The 22,918-nt window shown below is 37.1% G+C and overlaps 1 protein-coding gene across 5 annotated transcripts in view; it reads left to right on the top strand.

Moving 5' to 3' along the window:
* Positions 1-22,918, top strand: part of SLC9A9 (solute carrier family 9 member A9) — a 678,420-nt gene that overhangs the window by 155,953 nt on the left and 499,549 nt on the right. For all 5 annotated transcript variants that reach the window (XM_032408521.1, XM_032408519.1, XM_032408520.1 and 2 more), the window contains 2 exons: positions 17,418-17,495; positions 19,043-19,119. In XM_032408521.1, coding sequence (XP_032264412.1) covers positions 17,418-17,495; positions 19,043-19,119 — 155 coding nt within the window. The remainder of the gene's footprint in view (positions 1-17,417; positions 17,496-19,042; positions 19,120-22,918) is intronic.

A 22,918-nucleotide genomic window follows, 5' to 3' on the forward strand; every position in this document is an offset into this window, starting at 1 on the left:
ACCTAGTTGCTCTGAGATGGCCTGGCCTCTAAAATACCAAATCATTCTGTCTTTGAATGTGGGCTACTCTGAAAAAGGGCTGACCTTGGGTGAGGTGGCTTTTTGCAGTGTTGATAATCCCTGAAGGGGTTGATACTCCTAGCAACAAGAACAACAAGACCTTCACTGAAGGAAACTCCCAGTAGCCAACACACTGACACTAGTAGGGGAGGAAAAAAAATTTTTTTCTATATGTCTAGGTTCTTGACGTCAGGGACCTTAGTCAAAAGATGGATTAGAATTCAGGCTTAAATACCATTTTCAGCTAAAACAAAGAAGGGTGTGGGGAAGGCAAGTTTTAGGAACGTGATCAGGAAAATTACTGTAAACTAGAGTAAGGTTGTTATGCAGATTTAAGTCTATGCCTTCCCCATTGATAAGTTTTTTATGAATTAGGGTCATACTTTTCTTCTTGGTACTGAGAAGGAGACAGCCTTATAAATGGAGATTTCCTTAACGTAAATTTTCCTTACAAAAGGATATCTTCTAGTCTGTCTTCAGAGCAGGTCCTGTTTCTCAAAATAATCAGCTTAAAATAATTCTTAAGCCAAAAAAAGTGTTTTTTTTTTAATTTTTAATTTTTTTTTTAATTGCAGGAAGGGGGTTGCATATTCTGGTCTTCTATACTTCCCATAGGCTGGGAACCTTATATAGATTTTGTGCTCAAGAACAGTACCCAAGGAGTGCCTGGGTGGCTCAGTCGTTAAGCGTCTGCCTTCGGCTCAGGTCATGATCCCAGGGTCCTGGGATCGAGCCCCGCATCGGGCTCCCTGCTCAGCGGGAAGCCTTCTTCTCCCTCTCCCACTCCCCCTGCTTTTGTTTCCTCTCTCGCTGTGTCTCTCTCTATCAATTAAATAAATAAAATCTTTAATAAAAAAAAAAAAGAACAGTACCCAAATAATGAGTTAACATATAGTCGGAGTAAAATGACATAGTGGAGTACTAGAGTAGGCTTGTCCTAGCCTTTGAGAGCTTATTATTTATTAAATATTCAGATATTTTGTAAGCGAGTTGTTAGAACAGTAGGTTGAAGTGGACCATGGTAGGAGTATTTATTTACACCACAGAAATTGTCAAATCAAGGCTTGTGGGCTTTTTTTTTTTTCCCTCCATAGAGATGGTTTACCAGCACACCACTGAATATATTGCTATATAACTCCATTTTTAGGAGAATTGGAAATATCCAAATACCTCATTTTTCACCTCACTAAAAAGTCCTTTCCCACAAGATGACTCTCTTAAAATTCTATTATTCAAGCTTTATATTGTCAGCTTAAACTCTAATTGCCTTCAAGGTGAGATAAGGAAGTGCCTAAGATTTTTGTCTTAGTCTGTTTGGGCAAAAATGCCATAGCCTGGTTGATTTAAACAACAAACATGACTTCTCACAGTTCTAAAGGTTGGAAAGTCTAAGATTAAGCCACAGCAGATTCTGTGTCTGGTGAGGGCAGGCTTCTTGGGTCATAGATGGCTGTTTTCCCACTGTGTCCTTACATGGTAGAAACAGAGAACTCTCTCGTATCTCTTTTGTAAGGGCATTAATCCCATTCACAAGGGTTCTACCTTCTCGACCTAATCACCTCCTGAAGGTTCCACCTCCTAATACCAACACCTTGGGGGTTGAATTTCAACATACGAATTTTTTTTAAAGATTTTATTTATTTATTTGACAGAGAGATAGTGAGAACAGGAGCACAAGCAGTGGGAGTGGGAGAGGTAGCAGCAGGCTTCCTGCCGAGCAGGGAGCCCGATGTGGGGCTCCATCCCAGGACCCTGGGATCATGACCTGAGCCAAAGGCAGACGCTTAACAACTGAACCACCCAGGTGCCCCTTAACATATGAATTTTGAGGAGACACAAGTATTTAGTCCATTTTGGTTTTGCATCTAAACAGGCTGAATCCTATCTCTGCCACTTCTAGCATTGAGACGTTGGACAAGTTAACTTCTCATATTTTTGTTTATCTATAAAATCTATAAAACAGGGATTAGTGATACCCACTTTAGAGGGTTCCTTTTCAAAATAAATGAGAAAAAGTTATGTTTAGTTTTAGGCATGCTATAAATATTACTCTGGTTCCTAAACATCTGCCCTTGATGGGCATGGATTTCCTCTCTGGGATGTAGTTTGAGGTGGGCATGATGGAGGAAGTTTAGTGTTGTTTTTTAATGCACCATTTTTAAGGTGAATGCACCGTTTGAAAGCACATCATTTTAATTTTAAATCAAGCTGTTTGGCATCTACTTTCTGCTGATTTCAGCACCTCCCCACCCCCATACCTTCTCAAGCATACCCACTATGAATGTGGTCTTTGCTGATTCAGCACTTCCCTGTCCAGCTTCCCCAGGTCAGTTGCTCCCTGGTTGAAGTCTTGTGATGGGGAAGCTGCACACACACTTCAGAGCTAAGGCCTATAAAGATTATGCAAACTGAGAAAAATTATAAGGCAAAAAGGAAAACTCTGTGGGACTGCAATGCTCCTGTATATTTTGAGGATTAAAAGGCACAGTTTCTTTAGCTTATAAATAAAGATTGGCCAAGACTAGGATCAATTCCAGAGGAGGGGATCAATCTTGATGCATAAATTTTCAATTGTGTTGGATGTTTTTCCTTTTGCAATTCTTACCTGGGTATTGAGGAATGAATACTTGAGATGGGATACCAGGCCCTTCTCACACCCACTTGTTATTTTCCCTTCCCCTGCTGATATCAAGTCAGTTTTAGAATGGAGTTTCACTGTCATGTTAGTGCCACAGGTAGTGAGGGAAATAAGCAACCAACACAATGAAGAGCAGGCCCACAAGCAGCCAATCCAAGTTATGTGTAGTTTGTTAAAAGGCCAGGAATCTGGACATCTAGGATCAGGAGTAGGAAACCATATAATTTGTCTTTCAAACTGAAACCCTTGAGAGTGAAGGGGAGCAGGGCACGATGAATAATTAAGCGAGGACAACAGGCATTACCTGGAACTGTTCTGGTGAAACCAGGATGAATGGCTACCTTAGTAAAGAGTCACAAAACTAATAGAGGTAACTTTATGTGTTAAGAATCTTATGCAGAAACATAGGAGACTCTCTGACCATCGATGACTAGGTGCCATGGCAACAATCTGGAAAACCTAGGTAGGCTTTATGTATTTGCAGCTAATGAGGACATATCCAGCAGTGGAGTAAGTAACCTGAACCCAGGAGAATGGCAGATGGAATATTGTAGTTAAGAGGGTAGTTCCTGGAGCCATATTATTTGGTTCAGATGCCACTAACCAGTGTGTGACTTTGGATGAGATAATTAACGCCACTATGCTTCAATTTCCCTATTTATTTATTTATTCATCCATTCATTCATTCATTTCCCTATTTATGGGATAATCCTAACTACTCTGTAGGGTCATTGTGAGTTGCAAATGAGAAAGTACATGTAAAGCACTTAGAATAGTGCCTGGTTAAAGATACTACAAAACAAAACAAAACAGAGAAACAACTATAGGCCAATATCCCTAATGAACATAGATACAAAATCCTCAACAAAATATTAGCAAACAGCATTCAACAATATATTAAAAGGATTATTCACCATGATCAAGTGAGATTTATTCTGGGGATGCACATTGTTTAATATTTGCAAATCACTCCAAGTGATACACCACATTAACAAAATGAAGGATAAAAATCATATGATCATTTCAATAGATGCAGAAAAAGCATTTGACAAAGTACAGCATCAATTCATGATTAAAAACTCAACAAAATGGGATTGGGGGAACGTACTTCAACATAATACAGGACATATATGACAGAGCCACACCTAACATCATACTTAATGATGAAAAAGGGGAGCTTTTCCTCTAAGATCAGGAAAAAGACAAAGATGTCTACTCTTGTCACTTACATTCAACAGAGTACAGGAAGTCCTAGCCCCAACAATCAGACAAGAAAAAAAATAATAAAAGGCATCCAAATAGGTAAGGAAGAAGTAAAATTGTCACTATTTACAGATGACATGATACTCTACATAGAAAACCCTAAAGACTCCACCAGAAAACTATTAGAAGTAATAAATGAATTCAGTAAAGTTGCAGGATACAAAATTAATATACAGAAATCTGTTACATTTCTTTTTTTTTTATCTTTTGGAGAATATCTACTTTATTGGGTTGTGTAATGCAATCAAACATAACACAATTCTTTTTTCCTTTTCTTTTTTTTTTTTATTCAAGAACTTCAACAGATCCTTCAAGCTTATAATATTACATTTTGGCAAACTATAGAAGAAGCTCCATTATAAAGTCTATTTTGAAGCTGATTTGTGATAAAATCTATCAGAAAAGAAATATGAAGAGTGGAATTAACAAAGTAATGAAATACAGCAATCCAATTAAAATTAACATAACTTTCCCTCATCAAGTGGGAAAATGAAACAGTCTAACAGCTTACATTTCTAAATGAAATGTAACTAAAAATGAAGTAGCAGAAAGAGAAATTAAGAAAAAAAATCCCATTTACAATTGCACCAAAAAGAATAAATTACCTAGGAATAAACTTAACCAAGGAGGTGAAAGACCTGTATTCTGAAAACTGTAAAACACCGATGAAAGAAATTGAAGATGATGCAAACAAATGGAAAGATATACTATGCTCATGGGTTGGCTGAATTAATACTGTTACAATGCCCATAGTACCCAAAGCAATGTACAGATTCAATGCAATTCCTATCAAAATGACAACAGCATTTTCACAGGATGAGAACAAATAATTCTAAAATCTGTATAGAACCACAAAAGATCCTGAATAGTCAAAGCAATCTTGAGAAGGAAGAACTAAGCTGGAGGTATTACAATTCCAGATATTAAGATATACTACAAGATTATAACAATGGAAACACTGCAGTACTGGCACAAAAATAGACACATAGATCAATTGAAGTCCACAAATAAATCTGCATTTAAATGGTCAATTAATCCATGACAAAGTAGGCAAAAATATGCAATGAGGAAGACAATCTCTTCAATAAATGGTGCTGGGAAAACTGGCCAGCTACCTGCAAAAGAAAGAAACTAGACCACTTTCTTACACTATATATAAAATAAATTCAAAATGGATTAAAGACCTAAGTGTGAGACCTGAAACCATAAAACTGGAAGAAAATTTAGGAAGTAATCTCCTTGATATTGGCCTTAGCAATATTTTTCTAGATATGTCTCTTCATGCAAGGGATACAAAAGCAAAGATCAACTATTGGGACCTACACCAAAATAAAAAGCTTTTGCACATCGAAGGAAACCATCAACAAAATGAAAAAGCAACCTACTGAATTGAAGAAGATATTTGCAAATGATGTATCTGATAAGTGGTTCATATCCAAAATATATAAAGAACTTATACAACTCAACACCAAAAAAACCTCAAATAATCCCATTAACAAATGGGCAGCAGAACTAACAGACATTTTTCCAAAGAAAACATACAAAAGGCCAACAGACACATGAAAAGATGCTCAACATCACTAATCATCAGGGCAATGCAAATCAAAACCACCAGAAGCTATCACTTTATACTTGCCAGAATCACTAGAATGAAAAAGACAAGAAATAGCAAGTATTGGCAAGGATGCGGAGAAAAAGGAACCCTCATGCATTGTTGGTGGGAATGTAAATTGGTGCAACCACTGTGGAAAATAGTATGAAGTTCCCTCAAAAAATTAAAAACAGAAATACCATATAATCCATTAATTCCATTACCGGGTATTTACCCAAAGAAAACAAAAACACTAACTCAAAAAGATATGTGCATCCCTGTATTCACTGCAGCATTATTTATAATAGCCAAGATATGGAAGCAACCTAAGTGTTCATTGATAGAAGAATGATTGAAGAAGATGTGGTGTCTATAGAGAGAGAATAGAATATTACTCAGCCATTAAAAAGAGTGAGATCTTGCCATTCATGACAACATGAATGGACCTAGAGGGTATTATGCTAAGTGAAATAAGTCAGACAGAAAGAGATAAATACTACATCCCACTTTTATGTGGAATCTAAAAAACAAAGCAAATGATCAAACAAACAAATAGAAAAGATCCATAAATACAGTGAACAAACTGATGGTTGCCAGAGGGGAGGTAGGTAGGATGATGGACAAAATGGGTGGAAGGGAGTGGGAGGTCAGGTTTCCAGTTATAGAATGAATAAGTCATGGGGATGAAAGGTACAGCATAGGAAATATATTCAATGAAACTGTAGTCATGGTGTATGGTGACAGAAGGTAGCTACACTTGGGGTGAGCATAGCATAATGTATAGTTGTCCAATCACTTTGTTGTATACCTGAATGTCACATTGTTTATCAATTATACTTCAATTAAAAAAAAAAAGAGTAGTGCCTGCTCATAGTAAGTGTTCAAAGTATATTACCTAGTAGCTTTGTTAGCATTATTACCAATAAAGCAGTGGTAACGCAGGGTTTGAGTCTAAGTCTTGCTACTTAACAAGGTATGTGACTTTGGGTAAGTCACTTAACTCTCTGAATCTTGGTTTCACCTCTGTAAAAATGGGTGTTCAGAATACTTCAGAGAGTTGTTGTGAAGAAACCTAAGAGACTGTATATGAAAGCACCTTTTCAAACTGCAACAACTTTATGGAAACGTCAGTTGTTATTTTTATTATTAACTATCATTATGATTAATTAACAAGTGGTAACTGTATGAGTCTATAAGTGAGGAAGACAGACTCTGAAATTCGGCCCTCCCTAAATTATAATGACTGTGCATTCCCTCATACAAAGGCTTTTCTTATTGCACTGTCCATTTCTTTTTTTTAATTATTTTATTTGAGAGGAGTGTGTGCACAAAAGGGGGGAGCGCAGAGGGAGAGGGAGAGACAGAATCTCAAGCACACTCCCTACTAAGTGCAGAGCCCTACACAGGGCTCAGTCCCATGACCCCAAGATCATGACCTGAGCTGAAACCAGAGTTGGTCACTTAACCAACTGAGCCACCCAGGTGCCCCTGCACTGTTCATTTCAATCTCACTGTTATTCCATGAAGTGAACAGATATTACCCCATGCTTCAGAGTAGGAAACAGGTTCTGAAAGCTTATGTGACTTGATCAAGATTGATCTGTGACAGAACTGGTTTTAAGACTAGGTCTTCTGGGGCGCCTGGGTGGCTCAGTCGTTAAGCGTCTGCCTTCGGCTCAGGTCATGATCCCAGGGTCCTGGGATCGAGTCCCACATCGGGCTCCCTGCTCAGCAGGAAGCCTGCTTCTCCCTCTCCCACTCCCACTCCCACTCCCCCTGCTTGTGTTCCTGCTCTCGCTATCTTTCTCTGTCAAATAAATAAAATCTTTAAAAAAAAAAAAAAAAAAGACTAGGTCTTCTGACTCAGAGTTCAATGTTCTTTTCAAAACTCCCTACTGCCAAGTTAAATATTTAATTTTAAAAATGCTTTGTTCTCAATTCTCCACCTAATTTTGCCTGGAGTTGTAAACACTACCTACTTCCAATGAAATGCCAGTGTTTATATCTGTCACTTTTGCATGTATGATGTTCAAAGTGTATTTCTAACTTCCAGAATTCTACTTACTTCAAAAGTGAACATAATTTTGTGGTATAATATTCTCATAATTTCTCAGTGATAACTTATGATTATTAAAATTTTCTCTCCTATTAAAAGTTCTCCTTTTGCCATTTCTCTGTAATTTAGTTCTGCTTCTATGAACTGCAGTGCAAAAATGCTTATATTTCAGTGGTCCACAATTTTTAACCATTAGCATTCATAATACTAGGTATTCTAATTGGGGGGGGAAGTATTCTCAGCTTTCCGGTAATATTGGAAAAGAATGAAAATAACTCAATAGATTGGACATGACATGGGTTAACTATTTAAGGAGCACTTATTGCTCACTTGCCTGATTCTGTGTCAGGCCTTTTAGATATTTTATCCTACTGAAAAATCATAACAAATCTGGGTCCTCAATTCTTAATTTTCCCTCACATATTATTTATCACCTTTTATTATCCCTTAATCTTTATAAAGGTTCCATTCTATTTCAAATTTTCATAATTCTAAATGATAACTTTACAAGATGTTCATTTGGGAAGGACTGGAAAGGTGGGTTTGTTTTTTTTCCTTTAAGGAAGAATCCAAATAGTCCTACAACATTATGCAACCACTATAAATTACATCAATTTCTATCTAGTCTTTTTACATATATTTTTTTATGTGTTGCTTAAATCAGATGGTCTCTAAAACTTTGTAACTTGCTTTATTTATTATCATAAACTTACCATTTCCTCAGGCTTTTAAAAATTCAGGTTAATGGATATAAATGTGCTTGAGTTTTGAGTTGTTTCTAAATTTTCGCTAGTGTAAATAATGCTTCAGTGAATACCTGTGTGTATAAAGCTGTTCTTATATTTGAATTATTAAATAGGCTATTGAGTAATAGATATCAAATATTTATTAGAATGAATGTCTTATGGATCCTTGAAAAAGCACTGGAGAGAAGAGCCAACTGAAATCAGTGGGAAAAGGATGAACTACCAAATACCTATACATATTTTTGGGAAAATTGGCTATTTGGAAAAAAAAGAATTTGACTACTATTTCACATCATATAATGAGTAAACTTGAGATCGATTAAAGACTCAATTATAAACAGCCAATTATTAAACTTTAGGAGAAAATATATTTATGACATTAGGACAGGGACAGATTTTTTTTTAAAGAAGTTACTAAAAGTAGAAATCACAGGTAAAAATGTAATAAGTTTTACTACATTAAAATAAAAAAAATTTCAGGACGCCTGGGTGGCTCAGTCAGTTAAGCGGCTGCCTTTGGCCCAGGTCATGATCCCAGAGTCCTGGGATTGAGTCCCACATCGGGCTCCTTGCTCAGCGGGGAGCCTGCTTCTCCCTCTCTCTCCCTTTGCTTGTGCTCCCTCTGTTAAATAAATAAAAATCTTTTAAAAAATTAATTAATTAAATAAATAAAATAAATTTCTGCATGAAAAAGACCAATAACAGCATTAAAAGACAAAAGTGAAAAGTTTAAGGAGATGACAGACTAGAAGAATATATTTGAAATATAAATAACCAAAACATAATAGTAACACGATTTTATGACGAACTAATTAGCAAGAAAAAGTCATAGTGGGTAAAAGATATGATCCAAAAATTCACTAAAGAGATATCACAAAAGATCAATAAACAAGGAAAATATGCTCATTTCATTAGGGATATGCTCATTTCATAAAGGGAAATACAAAGTAAACAATAATGTGATAGCAGCTCATACTTATCCAACTAGCAAAAATTAGAAATTTGTCAATACTAAGTGTTGGCTAGAATGTGGGGAAATACTTTCATACACTCATGTAGGATTCGAAATTGGTTTAACCACTTTAAAGTATTTGCCAATACGTATTAAAGTTGAAGATTCATACACCTTATCATCCAGCCCACTTCTAGGTATTTTCCTCTTGTAGAGAATCTTTCACATGTATGCACTTAAGTACAAGAATATCCGTAGAATTTTTTTAGTAATAGCAAAAAATAAGAAATAAACTAATTGTCCTAATTCCCTTGTTGGAGAAGGGAAAAAACAATGATGATACATTTATCCAATAGAACACTATACAGCAGTCTAAGTGAACGGACAAAATCCACATGTATTAGTATAGATAAGCCTTTAAAAATAATGTTGAATGTAAGAAATGGAATGCAAAAGGATGTTTATGGTTAAATTTCTGTAAACCTTTAAAATACAAATGCAATATAATATTTATATGTATATTAAGTTTCTGTAAAATTTTTTAAAAATACTGATTATATATAATATTCTATACTAAAAATAATATCAATTATTGCTTATGGACACATATATGTGAAGTATCAGAACATAGTCATGGAAAGAAAAAACACTTTCTAACTTCAGGGTATTGCTCACTTTGAGGGAGAGGTGGAGGGAAGGACTTTAACTCTGAGACATCATTTAAGATGTTTGAAGCAAAATTAAGAACATAAATGTCATAAAAGAGAAACAGCTGTGGTTTAGGATTTTTAAGCTCAGTGCTGCCTCTGAGTGGCCCACTGACCTTCCACATGTTCCTTAAACTTTCTGGGGGACAATATTAGGTCAGGGCTTAAAACATTTTTTAGTAGAGGAACCCTTCATTTAAAGAAAATCTGACACTTCTTCACAATGTGTAAAATCAAAACCGCTCAGGCAGAAACGGGAGGGCAGATGCAGGGCAGGCGCCAGAGCCGTTGTTCTCACTTCCTGTCAACCTGCCCCCTTCACGCAGCCCAGGCATTGGCAGAGATCCGTCTGCAGACCCCAAGATCAGCTGACCTCCAAGGCAGCTTCTCCCTCTGACAGCCTGTGTGTCTGTGGTATTAAGCACCTCTTAAACATCAGCCTACATGAGGTTAAAGCTTGTATGCTTGCCACATACAAGGGCTCTGAAAGAAACATCTGGAGGAATGGAAGAATGCTTTTTACTGTGAATAACCATTTTGTAATGTGGCTGTCCCACAGATTTGAATGTCAAGGGTAGGATTTCTCCCCATTTTTAAGAAAACATGAATTATCTTTCTGCTGCTCATGTCACTTCCTTACCTCCCTAAACTTATGCCCTTACCATTCTATGTTTTGATCTCCTCTCCTGCCTCCTTTTCTTGTGGTCTTTGTCTCTTTGTTTCCTCTCTATTTCTCCATCTCATCTACCAGCCATTTATCGGGTTCCCGAAGGACCCCACCAAACCTCCCAAATGAGAGGCCAAGAACCCACTGCTTCACTTTTTCATCACTCACTTTTCCTTTAACTCTCTGTCCCCACTTCTGGTTGAAAATCAATTGAAAAGGATCAGCAATGACTTCCTAATTATGAAACCCGAAGGATTTCTTCTCAGCTCTCAAACCCCTTTTTGCAGCCATGGATATCAGAGTTGGATAGGTAGAGTCAGCTGCTCCGCTGCTGTTCCCTCAGTCAGCCAGGTGCTAAACACAGGTTCATTCTGGGGTTTTTCATTCTTGTCTCTCTCTCTACTTATTGAGTTTCAGATAAATAATTAATAATTGAGAAATGTATGTCCCAGATGTAGTACTAAGGAATTATTCTGAAAAAGAATTATTTATCTGAAGTTCCAATTTAACTGGTCATCCTGTATTTTTATTGGCTAAATCTGGCATCCCTGAGTTAGAGAGTAGCACCTCCTTCTTACACTACACTTCTTCCTCACTTTCTGTGGCCCTGAGCTCCATTCTCTCCCATTCTCTGGTTATTTCTTCATTGTCTCCCTCCCTGGTAGTGCCCTTCTTCCCAATTCCAGGATTCTTTCCTTGGTCCTCTTCTCTTCTCTATGGTGCTCATTCTTTCAGAGATCTCAACTAAACTTGTCAAATCATTTCCTCTATGCTGATGATTCTGGATCATTTCTTCTTGGCCTTGACCTTTCCTCCAAGCACAGACTTTCGAGTGTCTCCCAGACACCTTGGACTCAATAAGCAAAGGTATCAATTAGCCCTCAGCTTTTCTGACCTGTCTTAATCTCTGCCACATCAGCTCCTCCCCAACCACGTTCTCTCAGTAATTCATCCAGGCAGCAAAAACATAGATTTCTTTGGAGTTTTTCATTTTTGCTGCTCTATTTTACCTGCAAACCCTGCTAATCCTCTTTGCCACATGCCTGGCTTATTCTAAGTAAATACTTGTTGAATGAATGAATGTCTCTTGGGTTTGTTTCTTTCTTTCCATTCTGTCATGGCCACCTGAATTCACATGGTCATTACCTTGACTCATTTTGGTAACTGCAGCTTCACAGTGGTTTCACTTCATTCAGGCCAATCGTGAGGCCCCTCCAAATTAATCTGCCCAAGACATCTTCTTAAAAAAAAAAAAAAAAAAGACTTTATTTTTTAAGTAGGTAATACATTCACATAGCTCAGTGTTCAAAAGATACAAAATAGTAAGTTAGAATCTTGAAGAGGTGATTCAATATCATCTCTTTTCCTTTTTAATTACATTTCTTTTATAACTAATTGAGACATAGGTACAAAAGTGAGAAAGATGGAGATCAAAAACTAATTGAAATAGTGAGGATTGGTTTTTGAGCTGGCTTGCTCATCTTTCTCTAAAACTAGAAAGACTTACATACCTAGCTACAGACTCAGCTGGAGTGTATGGGCCTTCCTGCTGGGCTTTGCTCTTATAAAGCTTAGGTCTGGGTGGAGCCAGGGACATCTACTCTCAGCAAGCAGGCTGATTCCAACATGGAGAGAGGACAGCACTGAGCTGCATACACTCAATTCCTTTTTTCCAACTCAGTAATCAGAGTAGTCACTCTCTGTTTCCTGGGGATGAGTGAGTGGAAGGTGGGACCAGGGCCAAGAGTGTTAAATCCTGCACAGCACTCCTCAGCTGGTGTGCTGATGGGTTACAGGCGGGCCACGATATTTCAATCCCCTCATCCTTGGGCTAAGGATAGTCAGAGGCCCAAGTCTAATCCTTTCAGTCCTGCGTAGTCTTACCAGGACCCTAATTTTTCCACAGTTTACCCCTATTGACCCAATATAATCATTTTCTGTGTCATGATGGGGAAAATACTGGGATATACCGCTCTAAGCAGCGGTCATCTCTGTATTTATAGATATGAAGCCAGGACAAAGATAATCACCTGCTCACTAAATATACAGAAAATCCTTCTTCCAACTTCTACCTTTCTTTTCTGCTACCAGTTTCTCTTTCCTAGCCTCACTGGAGGCAACCATTAGTTTGTGTGTATGTGTGTGTGCGCGCACGTGTGTGCGTGTGTATGTGTGTGTGTGTGTATATATAAATATGTATATATTTACATATATATGTAAATATTCTGCATCCCCTTTTTTTTACACCAATCTTGGAATAGGCAAAATGCCTTAACAAACTATCCCCAAATCTCAATGATTTAACATGATAATGGTTTATTTCTTGCTCATGTCCCAATGCAGTATGGCCTTTGGGCCAGTGACGGGAGAACTACAGTCTTCTCCAGTAGCCATTAATTATCCCAACTTCCTTTAACCTACTGGCTCTGCCAGTCCCTAGGGATATGAGACCTCTGCCAGATGCTCTATATGAGCAACAAAGAAAGCAATAGAGCATGAAAGATTTAGGGGGTTTTCAGGGACCAGGCTTGGAAATAATTTATATTCCTTTTGTCCATATTTAATTGGCTAGGTCTCTGTCATATGACTACAAGGAAATGAAGTCTAGGTGTCTGACAAGGACAAAAATGAAATGGGGTATGGTGAGCCCATAGCAATCTTTGTTATATGCACTGGACATGCTGATCTTATACCTTGCTCTTTTGACTTGACAACAAATTATAGAGAGCAACCATTTCAATGCATAGACAGTTTCCCTGGCCTTTCTAAAAGTTATATAGTATTCAGTTGTATGAATTACACCATAATTTATTTAACCAATTCATGATTTAATTATCCCCAACATTTTTTTTCATTCTTTCATCTGTAGTGAATGCTCTTATCCTTATGTCATTCCATACATGTACAAGCATATCTGTAGGATAAATTCTCAGATGAGATATTGCTAAATCAAATGGTAAGGACATTTAACATTTGGATACCTATTGCCAAATTACCCTATTAAGAGGTTATACAAATTTATATTCCCACTGGCCACTTTATTGTTTAATCCTACTTGTATAAAACATTTCTACTTTCTCCAATTTTGAATGAGTGTAGCTTAAATCCATCTCCACAGGGTCAGAGAGAGCTCATAGTCTAGGTAATATCCATCTGCATTAAATTCCTCCTCTATCCCTCAGGAGCTCTGCATTGTCTATTTCTATTTCCCAAGTGTGTCTGGTACCTCCTATCAAAAGCATAACTTAGGGCAAAGGAAAACAAATGCACCATCTTGAGCTGTCTCTAGGTATGTCCCAAAGCTGCCTACCCTGAGCCAGCCAAGTTTTCTTTTTTTTTTTTTTTTTTAATTTTTTTATTGTTATGTTAATCCCCATACATTACATCATTAGTTTTAGATATAGTGTTCCATGATTCATTGTTTGTGCATAACACCCAGTGCTCCATGCAGAACGTGCCCTCCTCAGTACCCATCACCAGGCTAACCCATCCTCCCAACCCCCTCCCCTCTAGAACCCTCAGTTTGTTTTTCAGAGTCCATCGTCTCTCATGGTTCTTCTCCCCCTCCGATTTCCCCCCCTTCATTCTTCCCCTCCTGCTACATTCTTCTTCTTCTTTTTTTCTTTCTTAACATATATTGCATTATTTGTTTCAGAGGTACAGATCTGAGATTCAACAGTCTTGCACAATTCACAGCGCTTACCAGAACACATACCCTCCCCAGTGTCAGCCAAGTTTTCTTTGAAGTCTCCTATTTATAGTAAGAGCACATACAGACTTTTTGAGATTTTTTGACTATGTCTGCATTTATTTTAATATTTAAAATGTTTCAAATCATCTGCTATTGAGTATAACTGAAACTCCAGGAAGCTACCAGTTTCCTCTGTGGCTTGGTGAATTGGCCCACTGCCCCCAGGGCAGACAAAGGATCATGTTCTGTATGGTGGTGCCCCATGGATAAGCTCCTATCCATCCTTCAAAACCCAGTTCATATGCTGCCTGAACATCAAGCCTCCCTGCAGGGTTAGCAAGCCCAGAATGGTGTTTCTGTCCCACAGAACTCTGAATTGCAACCTAGCCCCATGCCTTTTACTGTGCTTGCACATTATCTTTCCTTTCTTAGCTATAGCCTTCATGAATTCACTGTATCTATCATATATCTTTAAGTACTTTGTAGCAAAGAAGAAACTTATTAAATTTTTAATGAAAAAAGCATTGAAAATGATTGAACACATTATTGTGTTAACCACTTCTGCTTTTCCAAAGGAATCAGGAATTACCAAAATAATAAAATCTACTTCTGAGTCCCAACTCCTCTTAAACACTCCTACATCTTGTTAAGTAGTTATGTTAGCCAGCCATTTCCTCAGAAACTACACATTTAGTCTGCCTATGAATATACACTCAATTGTCAGTGATATGCCTGTCACACTGATTAACACTGAGCATGCCATTCATTTCTTCTCCTGTCCCTGAAAAATGGGGATAATTGCATTTGCCAACTACCACTCAGGAGATGTGAAAATAAAAAATTCAGTCCCTCAGTTGTACTAGCCTGCAATTCAGTTGCTTACTAGCTTATGTGGCTAGTGGCTACCATATTGGATAGTACAATTATAGTGTATTTCCATCATCGCAGGAAGTTCTATTGGACAGGGCTGGTCTTTAAGTTCTCTATCTTAGAGGACTAAGGTCTTTAGCTGAAATATTTCTAGCTTTCTGTTTTCACTTGTCTTAGATTTTCCCCCTCAAATTATATTGAAAAATTTTAATTGTTTGGGCCTTAAAAACAGTCTCACCTCCAAGGCCATGATTTGAACACAAAATTTGAGGAAAATGACATGTGGAATCGCCATCTGGAGATTGGTACAGCGGCAGATCCTGCCATTTCTGAGAAATTGTCTGGGTTTGGAGTTACTCCCAGAACTCTGATTTAGCAGTTCCTAAGCTTATAGCAAGTCTGAAAGGAACACAAATCTGTTTTGTATATACAAATAAATCCTCGTATGCTGCATGCCATTCTCAGCCTGCCAGTTTCATCTGGGTGCTCCAGAAAATATAATTCAATAGCACATTAGTTAACCTGCATGCAGGGAATGGGGCATTCTGATTATTGAAATGTTCTGGTTGAGTGATTAACCTGATTTTTGCAGAAAAACTGCTGAGGCAAGGGATTTTCTGTCCAAAATGTTTGTGCCAGGGTACTTTTTTCTTCCAGATGATCACAGCTGCATTGCTTCATTCCTGCAACACTCAGAAATATATCTCTTTGCTAAAAACTTTCAAATATGCAATTGATATACTTTCAAAGAGACCTCATAAAAATAGATCAGTAATGGTATACAGATAATCTTAGAAGAAAGAACAAACTTAGAAGGAAACGTAGTATCTTTGCCCAAATTTTACACAGCCATAACCTTCAAGAGTTCCTAACAGCTTGAAAAATATTTTATTTTCTTTAGTAATAAATACTTAAAATGCTTACTAGATGTTAGGCAGTGCTACAAGGGCTTTACGAATATTAATTGATTTAATTTTTACAACCACCTTAAAATTAGGTATCACATTATTATATTCATTCTAAAGATGAAGAAACTCAGGCACAGAGAGCTATGGATGGGCCATAGTTGATCTACCTGAATGCTCATTGATACAAGCAGTTGTAGCATCAATGGATGACTGAGTTTATGAGGACCTGGCTGAGTTAAGTGACTCCTACTTCCCGCACCCACCCCTTCCCAAATATTACATGAGTAATGTTGAGGGACTGTTACAGAAAGGGAGAAGGAGGCTCCAAAGTGCTAAAAGAGCACAGAAGTAACTGGGGAAATCAAAGTGGATTTCAGAGAAGAGCAGCTTCTGAGATCCAACATCAGAGATGAGTTAGAATTAAGGCAAAAAAGGGAGGGAAAATTAAATATTATAGTTGTGAAACCACGTATCTGAAAGATTTTGATGAGTACTGTAATGGTTAAAAAGCCCTAGTGGTGAATAACGAATGACTTTGTGTGTGTTTGGGGAGGGGGGTAGAGAAAGAAGATGGTGAGTCTAAGTGAGATTTTAAATATTAAAAGAGTTTCATTTTCAGACTTCCCAGCAAATAGTGGATATTTGATTACATATTTCATTTCATTGTGTTTCACATCAAGTAATTTTTTTTGGCCAACTTTAACATTTAAGTAAAAGCCAATAAACAAATACTAGAAAAATCCATTTGCGCTTTCCAATATATTTTTCCACAGAGTCTGGAAAATATTTTAAACTCTGGAATGGGATAAAGTAGGGAAAACTAAGACCAAATTTTTAAAAATGTTTTATTTGGTAAAAGTTTAAATAAATTCTTGTCAGAAGCTAAAATGTTTGAGCACTGCCAGAAAATTTCTTGGACCGGAAAAAAATAAAACAGAATGAAAACATTTAAAATGTGAAAAGTGGACAACTAACCAAAATAAATGCAAAGAGTTTTCTTTGCCCAGAGAGGTTTTATTGAATTGTTGTTGTTATTAGCTATAAAATCGGGTATAGGTTTTACATTGAAAATGTTACTTCACAGTTACATTGCATTTATGAATTTCTAAGTTTGCATTTTTTCTTATTTTCATCTTTGCTAATTTAATAGCATGTTAATATACCTCATACAAACTTAGCCAAGGTGACTATAACTGTATTGTTAAAGCACATTTTTTTAGTGACCCAAAGGAGCATCTTCCTAACTGCACTTTTATCTTTTCTGGCAGATGACATTTGATCCAGAAATCTTCTTCAATGTTTTACTGCCACCAATTATATTTCATGCAGGATACAGCCTAAAGAAGGTAAATAACACAGTGATTATTTTCTTCCTTTACCATTAAGCAGAAAATTGTACCACCACTAATGAAGAAACAATTATGAGCTTATTTAATTCATAAGGATATCATTATCTTAGATTAAATGATACAGATTCAAATCTGACACACTTAGAATTCTTCTAAATCTGCTCTGCTCTGCATTGGCCATTAGCCACATGCAGCCATTAAACCCTTGAAATGTGGCTAGTTTGAATGAAAACGTGCTTTAAGTGTATAATATGCATTGGATTTCACAGACTTAGTATTTTAAAAGAATGTAAAATATCTCCATTATGTTTGATATTGATTTCATGTAGAAATGATAATATTTTGGATATATTGGATTAAATAAGACATATATTACCAAAATTCATTTTGCTTTTTTTTAAACTTACTTTAATTGGATACTAGAAAAATCTTAAATGCCATATGTGGCTAACATTATATTTCTATTGGATAATATTATTCTAGATAATTGTAACCAAAGAGTTAGCTGTTAATTGGGATAGACATTGGGTTTATCAGTCAGGGTGAAAACTCAAGCTACCTTGCTAATACTCAGCTGTTGATGTTCATAGAAAGGAAGTCCGGTCTTGTAGCTTCTGTGCTGTTGCCTGACGTTATTTGGGTACCGCCTGAATGTGCACTTTTCATAGATTAGTAATTCCCTTAATAGTTTAAGTGCTAGCATCTCCTGTGCCTCAGATTGAGGCTCTGGTGTGTTTGAACTTTGAGATGCAGAGGTAGTATAGCTGCTTTTCTGCTGCCCATACCCCACCCCAGAGACTCCTGAGGCTCTCATCCCTTTGGCCTGTCAGCTCCAGCAGTCAAGGCGGCTTGTTCAGAACAGACCTGATTTTCTTGTGTACTCCAGGCTCCCTCTTGCTGTCAGTTCTAACTACTCAGCTCCCACTTAGAGAACTAGAAGAGAGTTTTCCTAAGCCAGCATTTGAGAAGTCTTAGAAGGCTGAATTTCCTCAGGCCATCCTTCCTTATCCCTAGCCCTAATACTAGGCATCGTTTTGTGTGATTCACTAAAATAAATTGTTGTAGGTGATAAAGTTTTGTTTCATTACACTCAGAAGAAATACAAGTCAGAGAGCCAATGAGTCAAAAGGCAACTAAAATCTTTTAGAATAGTATTTTTAAAATGCTAAATGGGTTCCATTGACAACTAAATTTCTTAAAAGCTTTGTCTTCTGTTAATCATTCCAGAGTCCTGCATGGACATTGCCCCAGTTCTTTACTTTCTCTCTCAGGTCCAGCCGGTTCTGGCAATCATTCTCTCCTCTCTACCCTGTCATTTTCTGATGTATTTGTTCCCCCATTTCTCTGAGAAACCTCTGTCCTTTGCAGTATAAATAGGTTCAGCCTTATCCGTACAATAAGGCCAGGAACTAAGGCTCAAAAATAAAATTTGCCTACACAGTGAGGGAAGAGAGGGGCTGTGAAAGTGCATACATTTATTTTTATTTCCTGTTACAGTAACAAAATATATGGATGTACTATATGAAATATTCTTTTCTCCCCAGAGACACTTTTTTCAAAACTTAGGATCTATTTTAACATATGCCTTCTTGGGAACTGCCATCTCCTGTGTCGTCATAGGGTAAGTGACATTCAGAGCTCAAGTTCCAGGTGGCTGTGGGGCCAGTGATCTGTGGGAGGAATCTCACTTTTCCTGGACTCACACTGACTGGGTGATTTGTCTACCTTTTTCTGTATATTACATCTTTACACATTTCTTCTGACTCAATTCCAAGGTTTATATGTCTTCTGACAAACATAAGCCTTCAAATCAAAGCAAACTGAAATTAGGTTGCTGGATTTTCTCTGTGAGTTTTGGACCTCTGACTTAGGGAATGTGGATAACTTGGCTTGAGTTATGTGAATCACATTGCATTCGCCCCCCCCCCTTTTTTTTTGCTTGAATAATGCAGGTAAACACAATACATTCTTTTTTCATCTTTTTTGCAGGACCCTACCTGTATTAGACAGGAGTACAATAGTAGCTATATGTCAAGGGTTTGCTCTCTAGGGAAGGTTTGTAAGAGGACAGTCTGAGACAGACATCTCTAAATATCAGCAGAGCTGTTTAATGCTGGGATGGCTTTTCAGTTGATACGCTGTAGAACGCAGCCTTGTTTTTTTCTCACTATATTTTGTTGGTTATGTTGCTAAGCCCCCAAGTCTAACTCTATAGACTCTGGCTTGTAGCTCATCACAAAGCAAAATATGATATAAAATGGTGAAGCCAATCCAATTCACTTATAATCCTATCTATCCAATACATTAAATCTCCACTGCAGAAAACATGTTCAGCTGCTATGACTATGATGGTGTGGATGTCTTAAATTGTCTGATACAGCCAACTCCACCCTTGAATTTTACTGCATACAGCTATTATAACCCTAATGTAAGAAACTGAAGCTAAAAACACATGCTAGTCACTTATCCAGCTCTTCCCTTACGAAGTATTTAGTGTGTGTCACTGGAAGACTAAGGAGGTATCATTACTTGGACCTGAAAGCAGGGGAGTGGGTTATGTTGAATTCTCTGTTAAATTTTTATTGCTTCAAGCCTAGAATGAGTCAGACTACATTATGAAAATGTCCAGGATAGTTAGGGCAGTGAGGAAGCTAAAGATTTTAGCACTTGAAGGTGGAGGCTTGCAGGGATATAGATTGAGGAGTCTCATTAAGTCTGGACACCTAAGAGGTGTTTAAACTGTGACTAAGAGGCAAACATGGATTTTATCCTTCTCAAAGCATGTTTAGAGGAGAGTTGTTCTATTCTGTTGGTATGCCATAACTAAATATTCAAATTTCAAAGCTGGCAAGGGCCTTCGAGATTTGTGTAATTAAAGCACCTTATTCTGAAGATGAAGAAAGTAACATCTTGAAACTCTAATCAGTTGTCTTAAGAAATATATATAAAGTAGAGCCATGGTCAGGACAAAATTCAGACTTTGACTCCTGACTTAGCAGGTCTTACCATCATCCCCTCTTTCTTTAGCAATTTTTTGTACATTCCTCTACACCGTTCATACACATTGACAGACGGCTCTGAGATGTGTGGACTCTTCAACAATGTTCATCAGTTTCTAGCAAATATTGATGGTTAGCAGTTCTATAATATGAGGATCTGAAATGTATAATGGATCTAAATTCTAAACTTATGGACAATGCTGTTAAATTATGTAATAGTCAGTTTTCATTATTACCCTGTTTCCTTTGTCTAACTGATTTTAAGTATAATTAAGTGTATGTATTTATACAATATGCTTTCACCATCATGAGAATTCTATAATCTATTTTTGAAAAAGAGCAACAATGTTGTGTGTGTGTGTGTGTATAATTGACTTTTCTAAAAAAATTCAGTTCAGGAAATTTGGTGAAGTTCATTTACTGGAGTTGATAACCTCTTCTGATTTTAAGGCTGCAATCAATAATTTTTGATGGAAAGTGATTTGAATAAAAAGTATAGCCCTGGGAAAACTTTTAGAACCATGTGCTTTGTTTGAACTGGCATTATCTGAAAAACAAAAACTTGTAGGGTGCCTTCGTAATGTGGGTCATTAAAGTATAGAAGGGATAGGTAGTTTAAAATTTTTAAGGTCTTTTCCAGTAAAGTAAAGGAAACCATTAAAGAGCTTTAGCTTGATGGTGACAAGGTCAGATTTATACTTTGGGAAGGTCATTCTGGTTGTTGTGTGAAGGAGAAATTTTAAAGTGGGGAAAAGATGGCAGTCAGGGGACAATTTAAGAGGCAATTTCCATAAGCTAGGTTGGAATAATAAGGACCTGGCCTCAGAAAGTGGCAGTAAAGATGGATATGGAGTCATCAACATGTTGAAATCCTGAGAGATAATGGAGTAATCAAAGGTAAGTGTATGGAGTGAGAAGGAATTTACCTGGGCAACAGCACTATCTGAAGAAAGGGAAGAGATAACCACAAAGGACTAAGAAGTATTGGGCGCAAGATACAGGAAGAAAATAAGCAGGACATGTGTCTGGAAGTCAAAGGAAGAGGGAAAGGGAGGGTAGACGGTGTCTAACACAAGGAGGTCAAATGGGACAGGAATTGGAGTATCCATTGGATTCAACCCCTTGGAGGTGATGGGTGACTTCACACTCGTCCTATGGGCAGAAATAGAGTATTGGCAAGTCCAATTGTTTTGGGTCCTGTGGGATGAGAAACAAGAATTTATTTTTATGCTGTTGATCTCCAGATACAATTTCAGAACTTCTGAAGGAAAGGCACAAACTTGAATTCAAGCCAAACTGACACTTACGCAAGTTAGTGACTCTCATTGTATGAGTCATTCAAACATACACTCAAACCTTAGAAAATGAGTGGTTATGCTTTCCTGATAAATTAATAGTAATAAGAACAACACAACAAACATTCATTGAGTGCTTTATATGAAGTATACCCTTTTTAAAAGTACATGGATTATCTAATTCAATCCTCAAGATAATCCTATTAAGTAGATACTATTATTACCCTCATTTAACAGCTGAGACAGCTGAAGTTTAGAGAGAACACAGTGTAAGTAATAGAGCTGGCATTAGTAACTAAATAGTTTGGCTCCAGAGTCAAATTCTCAATGCCAAAAATGTGCTTTACTTCTATTTATTATCATTACTAAAAAAATAGAATGTAAAACATTAAACTAAAAAATAAAATTGAATAAATCAGTCAATATTCACTAGCATACTGCATGTTTCTTCATTAGCCCCATAGGAGTTCTCACAGATATGAAAGATTTTTATTTGGGAATCCCATTCAAAAGGAATTCACATTTTTGAGAGGAAAAAGGAATGCCTGGGTTTATGCAGATATATTCATACTTGCATGAAATGAGCAGAAGGAGAGATTCAGGACAGTCCTAGATTGGACTGAGAATAATTTCATAGAGGAGGTAGATTCTGAGTAGTCATTTAGTTGAAGGGGATGAGGTAGTTGGATTTTCCATGCCATCAAGTGCGTTAGTCCTGGTGGGTGTGGGGAACATTACGTCAGATTCAAAGCAGGAGAGCAGGTTTCTTAGAGCTGTGTAAGAGAGTGTGGAAACTGAAATGCTGGAGAATCCTCTGACAGACAGCAATGAAGCCTGGCATCAGGAATTTATGAGAATGTGAAGGCTATGAAGAGTGATTATGGGACATGAATGAAAACTGAGCTAGTGGGCTGTGGTCTCATAGGTGAGGACTGGATCGAATCAAACTACAGGTTGGCTTTAGATCTGGACTCAGATGCTTTATAGGAATTGAGATCATTGGGTCCATTTGAATGAAAATAATTCTGCATTAAGTTTTATTAACTTCATGTCATTTCAGAAATCAGATGCAAACCATCTTTTATATTTCATGACAAAGTTTAACAATATCACTTCTGACAATAAA

Source organism: Phoca vitulina, unplaced genomic scaffold, assembly GCF_004348235.1.
Source record: "Phoca vitulina isolate PV1807 unplaced genomic scaffold, GSC_HSeal_1.0 scaffold10, whole genome shotgun sequence".
Lineage (NCBI taxonomy): Eukaryota > Metazoa > Chordata > Mammalia > Carnivora > Phocidae > Phoca > Phoca vitulina.